The 15,850-nt window shown below is 42.9% G+C and overlaps 1 protein-coding gene across 1 annotated transcript in view; it reads right to left on the reverse strand.

The window, feature by feature from the left end:
• Window positions 1-12,300, reverse strand: part of TMEM44 (transmembrane protein 44) — a 36,205-nt gene extending 23,905 nt beyond the window's left edge. Inside the window, exons 1-6 of the mRNA XM_075266698.1 lie at window positions 11,998-12,300; window positions 9,197-9,323; window positions 7,710-7,803; window positions 6,663-6,829; window positions 3,693-3,779; window positions 1,944-2,114 (exon numbers count right to left, since the gene is read on the reverse strand). Coding sequence (XP_075122799.1) covers window positions 1,944-2,114; window positions 3,693-3,779; window positions 6,663-6,829; window positions 7,710-7,803; window positions 9,197-9,323; window positions 11,998-12,152 — 801 coding nt within the window. The 5' untranslated portion in view covers window positions 12,153-12,300. The remainder of the gene's footprint in view (window positions 1-1,943; window positions 2,115-3,692; window positions 3,780-6,662; window positions 6,830-7,709; window positions 7,804-9,196; window positions 9,324-11,997) is intronic.
• Between the last annotated feature and the right edge of the window lie 3,550 nt (window positions 12,301-15,850).

Below are 15,850 nucleotides of genomic sequence, written 5' to 3' on the forward strand. Positions count from 1 at the left end.
ACTGCACTGCAGTGTTAATAGAATCTGCAGTGTTAATAGAATCAGGCCCTGTTCACATGATGGAATCTGACGCTGATTTTGCAGTGGATTTCGCCCCAAAATCAGCGGCAGATTCTTCCTTTATTCTGCCTTCCATTGACAACAATTATGGCAGAACGCTTTAAAAAAAAAAAAAAAAAGTGTCCTGCTCGATCTTGCCACAGATTTTGCATCTGATTCGGATGCCGCGGCTTGAGACTCTACACTGGTTAGACCCATTTATGGTGGAAAGTCGCAAGGGCCTGCTAATACTCTTTATCCAACACAGTGAGCCCAGGGGCAGAAAATAAAGAATTCCGCTTTACTTTGGACCATTCCTCTTTACAAAACAATCCAAGTTCAGTTAAGTTTGATGGTCGCCGAGCATGGACAGCCCGCTCTCAAATGATCTGAAAACAAAGATTGTTCAACATAGTTGTTCATGGGAAGGATACAAAAAGGTGTCTCAGAGATTTAACCTGTCAGTTTCCACTGTGAGGAACTTAGTAAGGAAATGGAAGACCACAGGGACAGTTCTTGTTAAGCCCAGAAGTGGCAGGCCAAGAAAAATATCAGAAAGGCAGAGAAGAAGACTGGTGAGAACAGTCAAGGACAATCCACAGAGAAACCTCCAAAGAGCTGCAGCATCATCTTGCTGCAGATGGTGTCACTGTGCATCGGTCAACAATACAGCACACTTTGCACAAGGAGAAGATGTATGGGAGAGTGATGAGAAAGAAGCCGTTTCTGCAAGCACACCACAAACAGAGTCACCTGAGGTATGCAAAAGCACATTTGGACAAGCCAGCTTCATTTTGGAAGAAGGTTCTGTGGACTGATGAAACAAAGATTGAGTTGTTTGGTCATACAAAAAGGCGTTATGCATGGCGTCCAAAAAAAAACAGCATTCCAAGAAAAACACTTGCTACCCACTGTAAAATTTGGTGGAGGTTCCATCATGCTTTGGGGCTGTGTGGCCAATGCCGGCACCAGGAATCTTGTTAAAGTTGAGGGTCGCATGGATTCCACTCAATATCAGCAGATTCTTGAGAATAATGTTCAAGAATCAGTGACGAAGTTGAAGTTACGCTGGGGATGGATATTTCAGCAAGACAATGATCCAAAACACTGCTCCAAATCGACTCAGGCATTCATGCAGAGGAACAATTACAATTTTCTGGAATGGCCATCCCAGTCCCCAGACCTGAATATCATTGAACATCTGTGGGATGATTTGAAGCGGACTGTCCATGCTCGGCGACCATCAAACTTAACTGATCTTGAATTGTTTTGTAAAGAGGAATGGTCCAAAATCCCTTCATCCAGGATCCAGGAACTGATTAAAAGCTACAGGAAGCGACTAGAGGCTGTTATCTTTGCAAAAGGAGGATCTACTAAATATTAATGTCACTTTTCTGTTGAGATGCCCATACTTTTGCACCGGTCAAATTTTGGTTTAATGCATATTGCACATTTTCTGTTAGTACAATAAACCTCATTTCAATCCTGAAATATTACTGTGTCCATCAGTTATTAGATATATCAAACTGAAATGGCTGCTGCAAACACTAAAATATTTAGAACTGAAAATGATTAAGATTAATAGGGGTGCCCAAACTTTTTCATAGGACTGTACATTGGTCATTAAATAACCTTTCTTGAAATTTTTATTTTTAAAAAAAGCTTTCATAAAACAGTTTTATAAAGTTGACATCTTTTCCTTTGCGTCACTTAATTTATATTGTCAATGTTTAATCCGACAAAGACACAAATCGGACACCGGGCACAAATGTGAACCTTCCCTTACTAAAGTGTTACTAAGCTCCTGCAGTTTGCTGAACAGTTTCAGGCAATGTTCAATTATACTGTACACTCCAAAATTATTTAATTTACTTACAGTATGTTTAGTCCAATGTAAAGGATACGGCAATGTCCAGGGCAGCAGCGCCCATTGATATAAGAAACCAAGGAATTGCTCTGACAAAATATTCCGGACGGCGATCATGTGACACGACAGCAGCCGCATACATGAAACTGGCCAAGGCAGAAAATAACACAGCCCATACTCGAATAACTGGAAACATTAGCCCCTTGCACTGTAGATGAAATGTGTTTAGAAAATACAGAGTACATAGACGCTTTCCAGGTTACACAATGCATAAACAATATAATAATTATTATTATTATAACAATAATAATAAATATTATAAATGATATTTCTCAGAGATAAAAGCACAAGTATTCTTAGGTCTCATTTGCTGTTATGAAGAGAGGTCGAGATTGTGGTCAGTGTCTGATGAATGTAAATGCTTTAGATAGCAGAACACACTTTCCTTACCAATGTGACAGAGGTTTTTTTTTTCTCTCTCTTTTATCACAAAAATCAATATAGGACCCCTCTGTTTCTCAGCTCTTTAGTATCCACATCCGGTTTTAAGATCAGAACATGTACAACAAACACTGCAACTATACTGTGTGAGCAAGGCTCAAAGAGGACTTTTCATGTTCTCCTGCACATGCGGGTTTATATATCTCAGTGCGTTGAAACCAGAGAGTACTCGTCCATAGTAGAGATGAGCGAGTACTGTTCGGATCAGCCGATCCAAACAGCACGCTCCATAGAAATGAATGGATGCACCTGGTACTTCCGCTTTGACGTCGGCCAGTCGCTTAACCCCCCGCGTGCCGGCTACGTCCATTCCTTTCCATGCGAGCGTGCTGTTCGGATCGGCTGATCCGAACAGTACTTGCTCATCTCTAGTCCATAGCCCTATACTGTCAGAGGGAACGCTCCCCCCATTACAAGTTTATGGACAAGTGCGGTTAGGAGGGGGGGTTCCTCACAGCCCAACTAAACTGTCAGGAATGCCCTTCTGATGGTGGACAGAGACCGGTGTCGAAACTAAAATATTAAAATATTTCTACTGTAGAAACATTTAACATATTGTTGTTTCACTCAAATAGTTACTGGAAAAACCTGAATAGCAGCTAAACCGGCCATAAACAAGAGATGAAAGATCTACAAAATATACTGTAATGTCTGCACAGTGTTATGTATTAGTTGGGCTTTCTTGCAGTACCTTTGGATATTATCTCATGCATACAATTACTTTATGCCTGAGAATATAGTGGCAATAAAAAAAAAAGAAAAAAAAAAAACATCAAGGAGGAGCTGTTGGAATGGAATGAAACCTTAGATGTGTGCATGCAATGATGATCTACTGTATGTACATGATTACAATAATACAGCAGGAGGGTGGGGGGACTGTACAATTGAAAAGAGGGTCTAGCACACTGTTTGGCCACCTCTAGCCTGGATACCAGAGGGGATATGGTTGGGCATGGAGACATACAGATTTCATATGTTATCCTGCGACTCATCTGCTCACAAATTATGTACAGAGAACCAACTGCAGAAATACTATTACCATCTTTGTTAAATAAGTTATTGAATATAACAGTAGGCTTATAACTCAAACGCTATGACAGTAAGGGATATGTTATGTATGGACATGATAGAGTAAGTAATCTGCATGTTACACATAGAACAAAAGGAAGTAAACACCGCACAATGTAGTCATAACAAAAACTTCAAGGGACAGATTTTAGGAGGTCCTGCCCCATGTCCATCAGCAACTGGCATCCACACAGGAGATGCCATTTTCTGTACTTACCACTCTGGTGATGACAGGCACTCTCACAGTCCAGGAGACAAGAACAGCAATGATCCCAAGAGTAAAACCCACAACATCTGTATTTTCCTAGAACAGGATGATGGAATATTAAGTTCATAGACTTGTCATCTGATTAAGATAAAGGGGTGTAATTGTTACTAACAGCCACTAGACTGAAAACACTAGCAGACTGGTCATGTGATCCTTTGTGTTAAATGTTATATGAATATACTGATAACAAATTCCACACTGTTACTGATGACCCGTCCCCAGGATAGGTCAGCAATAAGAGATCAGCCGGGGTCTGACTCCTGCTGATCAGCTGTTTGAAGGTGCAGCAGCGAGTATGATGTGCTCAGTGATGTAAGGGAAACAGCCATCATCACAGGTTGCTGGGAAATAGCATGGGTAGGTGGTACAAGAGCCATGGCTATAAATAACGAAAATTGAACTTTTGTTTGCATTACATATGGGAGGACCACAGTCATTTTACCAATACATACTGGAATTGAAGAATCCATCCACTGAGCACCTATATCTGATAGATGTGCTATACCTCTGTCTAATCTTCCTATGACAGGAGTCTGACACTTAAAGGGGTACTCCCACGAACATAACCATTTATAAATTTGTAGACAATTAAAAAAGTTAAACATTTTTGAAAATATAAGTAATAAACATTTTGCAGAGTTTTAAAGATTTTCTCTAAATATCTTGTAGTGTCTTGTTTTCTAGATTGGTTGCCATTGGATATGACCATGAATGGAGAACCTTTCTAAGCTCAGAAAGTCAGTCATGATGTTCTTATTGTGGCTGTGATATCTTCTCGTACCTGTAGTGTCTCTGCCTGCTAACCCGGCTACAATAAGGACATCATGGCTGGGATTTTGACAAGTCCCAGACTATAGAAAATTTCTGCGTTTGTGGTCGTATCCACTGACAACTGATCAAGACAACAGACTGTCACCACTAAGATGGTTAGAGAAAATCTCATACTCTGCAGAATTTTTAACTACTTATATTTGCAAAAATGTTTAACTTTTAATTATCTACAAATATAGGTATAATTACGTTCATGGGAATACCCCTTTAACACTGATTGGCAATGGCACACTCCTAATACAACTGCTAACACTCATTTGTCAATGTATTTTTAAATTTTTAATAAAAATAAAAGAGGAATGGCAGAGTAATAATAAAAGACGCTCCAGAATTGTCATTTTATGGGGACAGCAAGTATTTAGTCTTTAGCTATAAGGTGTATTTATCATGACAATGAAGGTTAAATACCAGTCCATTAGTTCTTTAGTGATCGTCCTGTCTCAAACAGTTTTTAACTCAGCTGACATTTCCTCAAGCAGTGTAAAGGTGTCAATATTTTGCTGCTTTCACATGACTTGCGTTTGACATAGCTGGGGAAGTTCTCTCAACTGAGCCACAATCCATCATGAAAACTTGATGAGTAAAAACAGTGTTGGTATTATGATGGCTTGCACATACCTACCATTATTATCAAGAATGATTGAGAGCAGGATCTTCTATACTCTCATGCGGAAAACACGTGGACCCCATTATAGTCTATGGAGTCTGCATGCTTTCATAAGCTCATCGCTTGCCAATGCGTTTGGTATTCCGTTCGGGGAAGTGTCCCCCAAGCGGACTCCCCGAAAGGAATACCGAACGCAGATGTGAACCAGGCCTGACAGATAGGATAGCAGGTTGGTCACTTCCCATTGTTAGTGTTGTCTTTCTGCAGAGGACATCAGTCTGCCATACTTTATGGGATTACCTGACTTTTTTTTTTGGAGAGAGGTGTGGAAAATTGTCTCAGCATTTATTTATTTTACTTTCCCCATCTTCCTGCCTTCTTCCTGTTCCATCATTGTGATGTTCCTGTTGTCTTATCTTGTCTCTATTGGTATATTCTGCAGGGTCCTGTATACCACTGCTGTGGAGACACATTAAACCTTCCTAATTAAAATTGTGGCTTTTCACAAATGGGAGACCTGACCTCTGAAGTATCTAAAAGACATGATGTATTCCTGGATTAAGACTAGTGTACAGAATTCCAGTCTTAACAATTCCTCCTCTGTGCTATTTATTCCCTTCACTACAGTAAATATTTTTAATCCATGGCTTCCTTATGTCCAAAGTTCTATTTACCTCCTCATAAAAACAAATTAGATTGGGCCATATCAGTTACTAGGGCGGATATATCACTATACACATTTTATAGACAGAGCTTCCTAGTATTAGGAGAAACAGAATGAACAAGAGATCATTGTGCACAAACGGAGAATAAAAGGTATTCATTATATAAGAACATCCCTCGGAATATCCTTCACAGCTGTTATAAGAGAAGCATCTCTCAACGGCAATGGGATTAGGAGATTTAGCTTCATTAAGGTTCATCTCATCGTGTTTTTTGGTAATCTATTTGAAAATGAAAATAGTGATGCTATTGTGAACAGAGGCAAAGGCAATGTATAAACCTAGCTATTATTTCTAGAATACATCACTGATACAATCTATGGCACAATATAATCTGGAATTCACTGGTTAAAATGCAATGTAGTTTCACCTAAGGTGTGTATATCTTTGTGTATGAAGTGGGGAAGATGTACTAGCTTACTAGCCCAGAATTCTCACTTAATTTGCACCAGAAAACTGGCTTCACATGGTTTACAGCATTTATTGTGTGTTTTAGTATAGGAATAGGAACGGACATAAGATGTGACAATGTGCACCAGAATTGTGCCAAATGGTATAAGTATAGATAGTCTAATGATGCACCAAAGCCTAATAATGGTAAAGTTTCTTCTTTGCCTATAATGCAGTAGGTCTATCATACTTATTTTGCATTTTCTTTGTAAACCCCTCTTCAAATGTAAAGCACCATATTATATTAAGAATTCTACTACTACTACTACTGATGATATTAATGATGATAATAATATGAAGACTGGTTACCTGCAGCATTGTCCCAAGTAACCTTCTCCGAGGAGCATGAGGCAATTCAAAATTAGAAAGGTCATTTTCTACTAAGGAGTAGTAACACCCCAAACATATAAGCAGAGACAGGGACAAAGTAGATAAGACAGACTTTCTCTTCTGTTTTCTTTTAGCGTTCCGCTGTTCTGCATATCCAAAATATAATAAACGTCATTTTCTAAAGGGTTTTCATTTACGTCTAATGAACAATCCTCCACCCAGCTGTGCCAAGAACCCAAATCCTACTTAAAGAGGACCTTTCATAGTCCGGGGCACAGGCAGTTTTATATACTGCTGGAAAGCTGACAGTGCGCTGAATTCAGCGCACTGTTGGCTTTCCCAATCTGTGCCCCGGGTAAAGAGCTATCGGTCCTGGTACCCTAGCTCTTTACAGTCAGAAGGGCGCTCCTGACAGTCAGTCAGGTACGTCCTTTTCCACAGCAGCGCCTATCACACTGTACAGTGAGACCGGGGAGGAACGCCCACTCCCTCTGCTCACAGTGCTCGTCCATAGACAAGTATTATCAGGAGGAGAGGAGGCGTTCCTCCCCGGTCTCAGAGCACAGCACTATTGGCGCTGCTTATATAGAAGGACGGTCCTGACAGAGTGTCAGGAACGCCCTTCTGACTGTAAAGAGCTGCGGTGCCAGGACTGATAGCTCTTTACCCCAGGGCACAGATCGGGAAAGCCGACAGTGCACTAAATTCAGCGCACTGTCAGCTTTCCAGCAGTATATGGAACTACCTGTGCCCCGGACCATGAAATGTCCTCTTTAAGCTTCAATATCCCATATTCCCCCTTTCAACTAACCCCCCCCCCCCAAAAAAAAAAAAAAAATATATAATAATAATAATAATAATAATAATTCAGGGTTCTCTATCTCATAGTGAAAGTACTGGTTTTGGTACAACAATAACTGCAGTCACCAATAATATGTATGTAGAAAATTACTCAATCTGCATCTAAAGCCTAAGAAATGTATTTCATACCTTGTGCCCAGAAGGCACTGGTTAGATCTCACTTACTCAGTCTCGTTCTGCTGCTGGAGGTACATGCTGGGAATAAAGTTAATACGAAGTTTATAACATTTGACAATGCCAGGTATGCCCCAGTGATGATCTGATAATAGAAGTGGGAAAAAAACACTTGCAGTAAATATCAAATGTATAAGAAAGCAAATTACAGAAATACGGGTATATAAATAGGCAATGTATAGTACTTCAGCATCATGTGAATAACACAATAACAGTCCACAATGAACTATAAGTATAATCAGAAGGCCAGGGTTCACATGAACAGGACACTTTTTTCCGCTTTGTATTTGGTGTCTCTGTTGCTCTTCCTGATATGCTAATGAGCTGTTTGGTGCAACTAGGCTGTCAATCAAAAGAGTAAGATGAAGCTCCTGGGTCCCAATGCACAATCTGTACAAGGCTGCACAACTATAAAATATTGTTATAATGTTACGCCCCTGGTGTCACCATTGTTCTCATCGCACAAAGATCTGTGCTTTACAGTGTCCGGTCCCTTCATCCCTCCCTGCTATGACTAACATGTACCCTGCCTGGCCCTGTCAATCATAGCAGGGCGCCATGAGGTCCTCATTGCACCAAACAGCTTATTGGCATATCAGGAAAAAAAACGTATGAATCTTAGCAAAGGAGGCACAGTTTGGAAATCAGAAGGAGTGTTTTATTCACATGAATCCTGACTGTAGTTCAATAAAGACTGTTTGGCTGGCAAACTCTCATTGACGCTAGGTACACACTAGCAGTCAGGAACTCTGTCCCAGATTCCGCTTAAAATTTGTGGAGATAAAAGTCCTACAAGGACCAATATTTCATTAAAAGGCTGGTTGCACACGACTGTGTGCTGCCAGCTGGCTGTGAATTAAAGGAACTCCGATGTCCTCCTGACACGTTCTCAAAGTGAAACTGCTTACTGGGTGTGACGTCACGAATCCCTGCCACTGAAGCCACTGATTGGCCTCAGGAAGAGACTCATGATGTCACCAGTAGTGACATCACAAGCCCTTCACTGAGACCGCTGATTGGCCTCATCTGTGAGGTGTGGCTGGGACTTCCGCCACACGTCATCACTGGACCAAGAAGACCGGACCGTGCTGGGAGACACTAGAGCACCGTGGATGGAGAGTATGATTTTTTTTTTTTTTAAATTTCACTGCCCCATGCCCATTTTTACCTGGACAAACCCTTTAATGATTTATTCAGGATTTCAAAATTGGTGCCACACCTGTCTATCTGGTACTGCTGCTCAGCCACATCACTCAAATGGAACTGAACTGTGATCCAACATAGCCATGTTTTTCCACTGCTATATGGACTGCAATGTGACACAATTCTGGCTATTGTTGGGGGTCTCATTGCACAGAGTATTTTCAACATTCCAACCATTGCTGTCCTAACAACTGTTCGCATTACACAACAGGACATGTTTCTTGCACAACAAAGGTAGTATTGTACATGATATTGCATACTGATATTATACATACCTGGATAGTAAGCTGTTTTGACAATAAGGCCCCAATTGTATTACACATAGAACCAAAAAATCCATAAACACTCCAGAACACAGATTCTTCATAGCTCGACTTCCGTTTACACCTCAAGTAGGAATGTCTAGAAGATATTTAGATAAAACATATAGCTATCAGCGGTATTGTACCTCCGAATGCCTCAGATTTAATTCATAGATGTTTTCTGCTATCATACTCAGAGACATTTCAGTGGACAGGTTTGGTATGCAATAAGACCTAAGTGATATATGCTTCTGTTTCTTTCTATGAAAAAAGAAAATGTCTGAATACACTCACTGAAATCAGTGGGACCATGTGCTGGGGCATGTGAATATGGCCTTAATAATAATGTGCACCTAACCAGGCAGTCTGAAAACGTGCCACATTTATCAGTGGCTCATGTTATACTGTCTAGTCCATGTTTACACCATCCATTAGTTGGCTTACTTTTTTGATCAAAATACTAACAACCTTAGCAAGCAACCCAAGCAATTGCATAAGGCTCCTTGCTCACGACATACCAGCCAGGAGTTTCCCCCTTCCTACCTATTGGATTATGCAATACTTGCCTCTCCTCCACCCTGGCCCAACTCGCCCCCAAACATGAAGTTCTAATGCTGTCAGCATACAGACTTAACATGCAGCAGCTCATGAATCCATTCCATGATGGCAGTGACAGGACCTTACAGCTGAAGTTACATGTGGCATGTGTGGGGACCCCTACTGGGGCAGTATTAGGGGTCCCTCAGATATCTTTGCTTGGGATCCCAGAAATGCCAAATCTGCTCCACTGTTTGATGCCTAAGGGAGTAGCGCAAGACACAGGGATTCAGAGACCACAAATAAGCATATTTCTCTGTTACATTGCACCCCAAACTCTGTATTTGCAATAAGGGAGTTGAGCAGATTTATTTAGAGATCTCCTTTAGGCAGATACTGTAAAACGCAGTGATTGTTGCTACAGCGTTTCCGCAACGTTGGCCTTTAGCTTTCAGCTATGGCCCCAAGGCATGGAAACCCAACGTGTTTGTTGCAGATTTTGCTGCATTTTTTGAGCCAAAGTCAGGAGTGGCTTAAAGAGAAATGGTAAATATATAGAAGCTCTTTGATGTTTCCTTTCTATAAAATCCACTCCTGACTTTGGCTAAAAAAACAGCACCAAAATCTGCAATAAAAACACCTTAATCGTTAAGTAGTTGTCTCACTCAAGACAGACCCTGTCCATAAGCCCTGTTATGGCATATGGACATGGAAGATGGAGGTTCTGAAGTTTATGGGGCAGATGTATTGAAATTGTCTACAAGTGAAATTGTCTTATTTGCCTATAGCAAACAATCAGAACGAAGCTTTCATTTTTTTTTACCTATTCTGCTCCTAAAAATAAAGCTGCATTGTAGTTGGTTGCTATGGGCATCCAAGGCAGTTTTACTTTTAAGGGGGCTCTATCAGCAAAATTATGCTGTATGAGCCCCACATATGCGTGAATAGCTTTTAAAAAGACTATTCAGGCACTGCTAATCTTATTTTACCCCTCCCCCCATTTTAAAATAAAACTGTAAAAACATATATGTAAATCATACCTATCGTGCACGCTGGGCGGTGATGTACGATCCGAAGTCATCTTCTGGCACGCCTTCCTCTTCTTTCAGCGACGCCCTCTGGTCCTGGCTCCTCCCCGGCTTCATCGTCGTCTTTTTCCGGCGGTTCATATCCGGCGCGTGCGCAGTAGCGCTCCCTCCAGAGATACTGCGCACGCTCCGGTGCCATTTTTCTCAATGGCCGTGCGCACGCGCCGGATTTGAACCAATCGGATTTGAACTGCTGGAAGAAGACGACGATGAAGCCGGGGGAAGAGCCAGGACTGGAGGGCGTCGCCAAAAGAAGAAGAAAGAAGAGGAAGGCGAGCCAGAAGATGACGTTGGATCGTGCATCACCGCCCACCGTGCACGATAGGTATGATTTACATATATGTTTTTATAGTTTTATTTTAAAACGGGGGATGGGGGTTTAAAATAAGATTAGCGGTGCCTGAATAGCCTTTTTAAAGGCTATTCATGCATATGTGGGGCTCATACAGCATAATTTTGCTGATACAGCCCCTTTAAGAATGGTCTATGATTCAGGTCAGAAAACAGATCCTTTGTCCTAATAATGTCATGGTGTGCGTTATCATACCAGATGAACTAGCAAAGCATGCTATACACTAATTCATGTGCCATTTTTTTTTTTTTTGAAGGAATTTGCAACTGGTGCACCTAAGGCCCAGTTCACATCTGCGTTCGGGTCATTCCGTTCCCCTATCTGCATGAAATATGCGGAAAGAAAAGTCCTGCAAGCTGCACCTTTCGCTCCACATTTTTCGTGAGGAAACCAAATAGTCTATGGGATCCACGGGTTTCCTTAGGTAACCGTTTTTTTTTATATCGGGCCTAAGTCAGATGTGAACCTAGCCCAACAATCTAAGAATCCATTACATGAAATACTTGAAACATTCAAGACATATTAAACATCTTTAAAATAGATCAATTGGAATGAGGAACTGTAATTGTAACTGCAGTGTGAAATATAACTACACATACGCACGCCATGTACACACCACATACACAAACCTTGTTAAACAGAAGTGTTTGCTCAAATATGTGGGGCAAGAGTGACTTCATTCAGCAAACCATTCAGGCACTTTAACCTCTTCCCTGACACCATGTGTCTCTATTCTACACAGAGAACTTAAGATCTACGGTTCCTACAGGTAGAAACAGATAAACAGGTAAAATTACAGGGAGAAGGAGGTGATCCAGAATAAGCAAGAAAGCAGCCAGAGCAGAAAAGACACGCAGATCTTCTCCTCAGCGAAGCAGGTGATCAGATAGTCCAGGTTCCAGAGGCCAGGGTCAAGGTCCTCCTTCATTGTGACGTTTTCCATCTTGTCCATGTTTCCCCTCCTCCATACAGTTAAGCGTTGCGATGAGGCAGCATGCAGGGTGCAGTGCAGCACATCTTCTGGAATACAGGCTGCAGATCATTAAGTGTAGACCTGTCAATGACATACACTTAGGCTGATTCTTCCAGGCTACAGAGGCGAAGGAGAAGAGTTCTGCTCCACCTGTGCATCCTGGCCGCACCCCCTGCCCTTCCCTGCCATAAACACTTTCCTGTGCTGACTCTAGATCTGTCAGTGACAAGTTCTACAAGCTCAGCCTGACAACGGCATTGATACAAACAGAAAAAGCAATTTATTCTAATGAAAAACTATGGCCCATAGTGATAAAGAACGTAAAGTAAAATGAGTATTCTCTGGCTCATTCACACAGCGGAATTTCGTGCTGATTTTGAGGCAGATGCCGCCTGAAAATCAATGCCAAATTCAACCCGAATTCTGCCTTCCATTGTTTTTCATGGGGGACAGTGATTGAAGCAAAAAGCTGAAAAAATAAGCATCTTGCTCATTCTTGTTGCAGAGTACGCAGTGGGAGCCACTTGGCCGATTAGGCCCCTCCATCTAACCTAGGTGCAGGGCTGGTTTTAGACAAAGTGTGGCCCCGGACAAAATTGCAATAGTCATGCACTACACAGACTTCTAACCTAATAAATATCAGATCAATTAAAGGGTTTTTCTGGCCACAAATTTATTTTTTTTATATTGATTAACCATCCACAGATTAGATTATCAGTATGTGATCTGTTGGGGTCCAACACCTGAACCCCACACAGATCAGCTGTTCTAGCAGCTTCGGGTGTTAGATGCTGCTAGTGGGCAGGATGCAGCATTACTCCCATTCAAGTAATAGGAACAATGCTGCAATTACCCAGAACCACCACTATACAGTGGATGGCGCTGCTGTGCTAGTCCTACTAGAATAGTAGCAGTGCTGCATCCTGTCAACTAGAAGCTTTCAGCACCCAGAGACTGCTAGAACAGTTGGACCTCGAAAGATCACATACTGAGGTCCTATCCTGTGGACAGGTCATCAGTATCAAAAATCAGTTTACAGCTGAAAAACCTCTTTAAGGCCGGGGCCCCACGAAACGTACACGCCGCGATTTGCCCGCAGTGGAGATGCTGCGTGAAAAAAACGCGGCGTTTTACAGTGCAAGCAAAGGGGATGGGATTTATGTGAATCCCATGCCCACTTTGCGGAAGAAAGCACAGTGGGAACAAGCTGCGATTTGCAAAGCCGTTGCGACTTTGCAAATCGCAGCATGTCAATTATATCTACGGAAACGCCGGCGGCTTTCCCGTAGATATAATGTTAAGAGAAAGTCCGCAGAGGAAAACTCTGTGAACTTTCTATTAAAAGTGCTGTGGAAAGAACCACAGTGCGTTTACCCCGCGGTTCTTTCCGCAGCGCTTTGGCCCGTGGGGCCTCAGCCTTAAGATGGTGATTTAATAATACATTTTTCTCTCCCCAGTAATAATAACCCCCTTTTATGAGTTATTATACTGCCCCCTTGTATCCCTACTTATGAATAACAGTTCCCCTTATAAATCAATCTCGTTTACTAATATTAGTTCGTTCTTCTTACAAATAGCCCCCCTTATTGATTATAATTCCCCACATGGCCTTATTATTAGAGATGAGCGAACACTAAAATGTTCGAGGTTCGAAATTCGATTCGAACAGCCGCTCAATGTTCGTGTGTTCGAACGGGTTTCGAACCCCATTATAGTCTATGGGGAACAGATACTCGTTAAGGGGGAAACCCAAATCCGTGTCTGGAGGGTCACCAAGTCCACTATGACACCCCAGGAAATGATGCCAACACCTCTGGAATGACACTGGGACAGCAGGGGAAGCATGTCTGGGGGCATCTAACACACCAAAGACCCTCTATTACCCCAACATCACAGCCTAACAACTACACACTTTCCACATTCAAAAAAACCTCTATCAAAGTGGGAAAATACCTGGAAACCTTCTTTACTCCCCAAATGGATGGACACAAACCCCAATTTAAGCTCAACAAACAGTAACAACCACCCCTTTAAATCACGTTCCCTATGACAACCACAAATGGAATAGGCAATGGGAATTCCAAAAGCCCTCACCCTTAACTGTCATTTTGAGTGTGTGTGTGTGTGTGTGTGTGTGATGTGGTAAGACCTTCCAAAATTCACTTTTCTAGCCCTTAACATGAGCCCTTCCAAACAAAGTTACAGGACCTTAAGCTGAGCTACCAGCAGAGATTGAGGCCCTTGGCATGAGTAGAGCCTTGCACCAGCAGTGTTTTTGGCACTTAGGGTGAGTTGAGCCTTGTACCAGCGTGTGTCCCTTAACATCAGGCGGGCCCTAAGTTCTGCGCTTTGCACAAAAGTTCCACATTAACTAGGCTGAATGGTACAAAGATTAGTAGGCCCGAGAACCAGGAACAGGTCTTGCAATGGCTGTCGGATAACGCTTAAAGCACATTGTCCACCAGCCAGTCAGCCTCTACCTCCTCTTACCCAACAGTCTTGTCCTCCTTCCACCCAAAATTTCCAATCTTCCCAGAACAATAACCCCAACTGTCCCTGCTCCCCAGAGCTGTTCTCCCTTCCTTTGACTGTACCCCAACCTGCCCCTCCATTTCGCGATTCCACGGACCTAACAGACGAGTATCTGTGTCCAGATGCTCAAACACTAGAGTCTCCTCCATTCCATCTCCGGTCGATTTGGTGGCGGATGACCAGCAACCCACCCTCATCGACGACGATGAGACGCAGTTGCTGTCAGGGCAGCCAGTTGACATGCGCATTGTGCAGGAGGAGGAGGCGAGACAGGAGTTGGAAGAGGAGGTGGTGGACGACGAGGACACCGACCCCACCTGGACAAGGCGGATGTCAAGCTGGGAAAGTAGTGTGGATGTTGAGGCAGGTGCAGCACCAAAAAGGGTAGCTAGAGGCAGAGACATGTCCAGAGGCAGAGGTCAGCTGCTTTGCCGAAGCCAGGCCAGACCCGGAATGTCCGAAGATGTTCCCTTTTGTACCCAGCCCAGAAAAACTCCCCCATCGAGGGCACGTTTCTTGAAGGTGTAGAGTTTTTTCAAGGAATGCGCCGAGGACAGATATAGTGTCGTCTACACAATTTGCCTCTCGAAATCAAGTAGGGGCCCTGAGAAGAGCAACCTGTCCACCACTTCAATGCACCGTCATTTGGAATCCAAGCAATGGAATCAGTGGCAGGCAGCAACGGCAGGACAAACGTCGCCCGCCGTTCATGTCACTGCCTCTGCTCACAGTGCTGGCGATGCACTCCAGAGGACGAGCCAGGACATCACTTCATCTGCCTCCGCCACTTTGTTGACTTCTCCCTCATCCTCCCCTGTTTCTGTCTTATCTCCTTCTCCTGCACCATCAAAGGCACCATCAGGCGCTTCTTTATAACAACCCACCATCTCTCAGACATTGGAGCGCCGGCAGAAATACACCGCTAACCACCCACCCACGCAAGCCTAGAACGCCAACATCGCTAAACTGCTGGCCCAGGAGAGGTTGGCGTTCCGGCTTGTTGAAACTCCCGCCTTCCCGGACCTGATGGCAACTGTGGCACCTCACTATGCCATCCCTAGCCGTCACAACTTCTCCCGGTGTGGCGTCCCCGCCTTGCACCAGCACGTGTCACTCAACATCAGGTGGGCCCTTAGTTCCGCGCT

The sequence above is a fragment of the Leptodactylus fuscus genome, chromosome 3 (genome assembly GCF_031893055.1).
Source record: "Leptodactylus fuscus isolate aLepFus1 chromosome 3, aLepFus1.hap2, whole genome shotgun sequence".
Classification (NCBI taxonomy): domain Eukaryota; kingdom Metazoa; phylum Chordata; class Amphibia; order Anura; family Leptodactylidae; genus Leptodactylus; species Leptodactylus fuscus.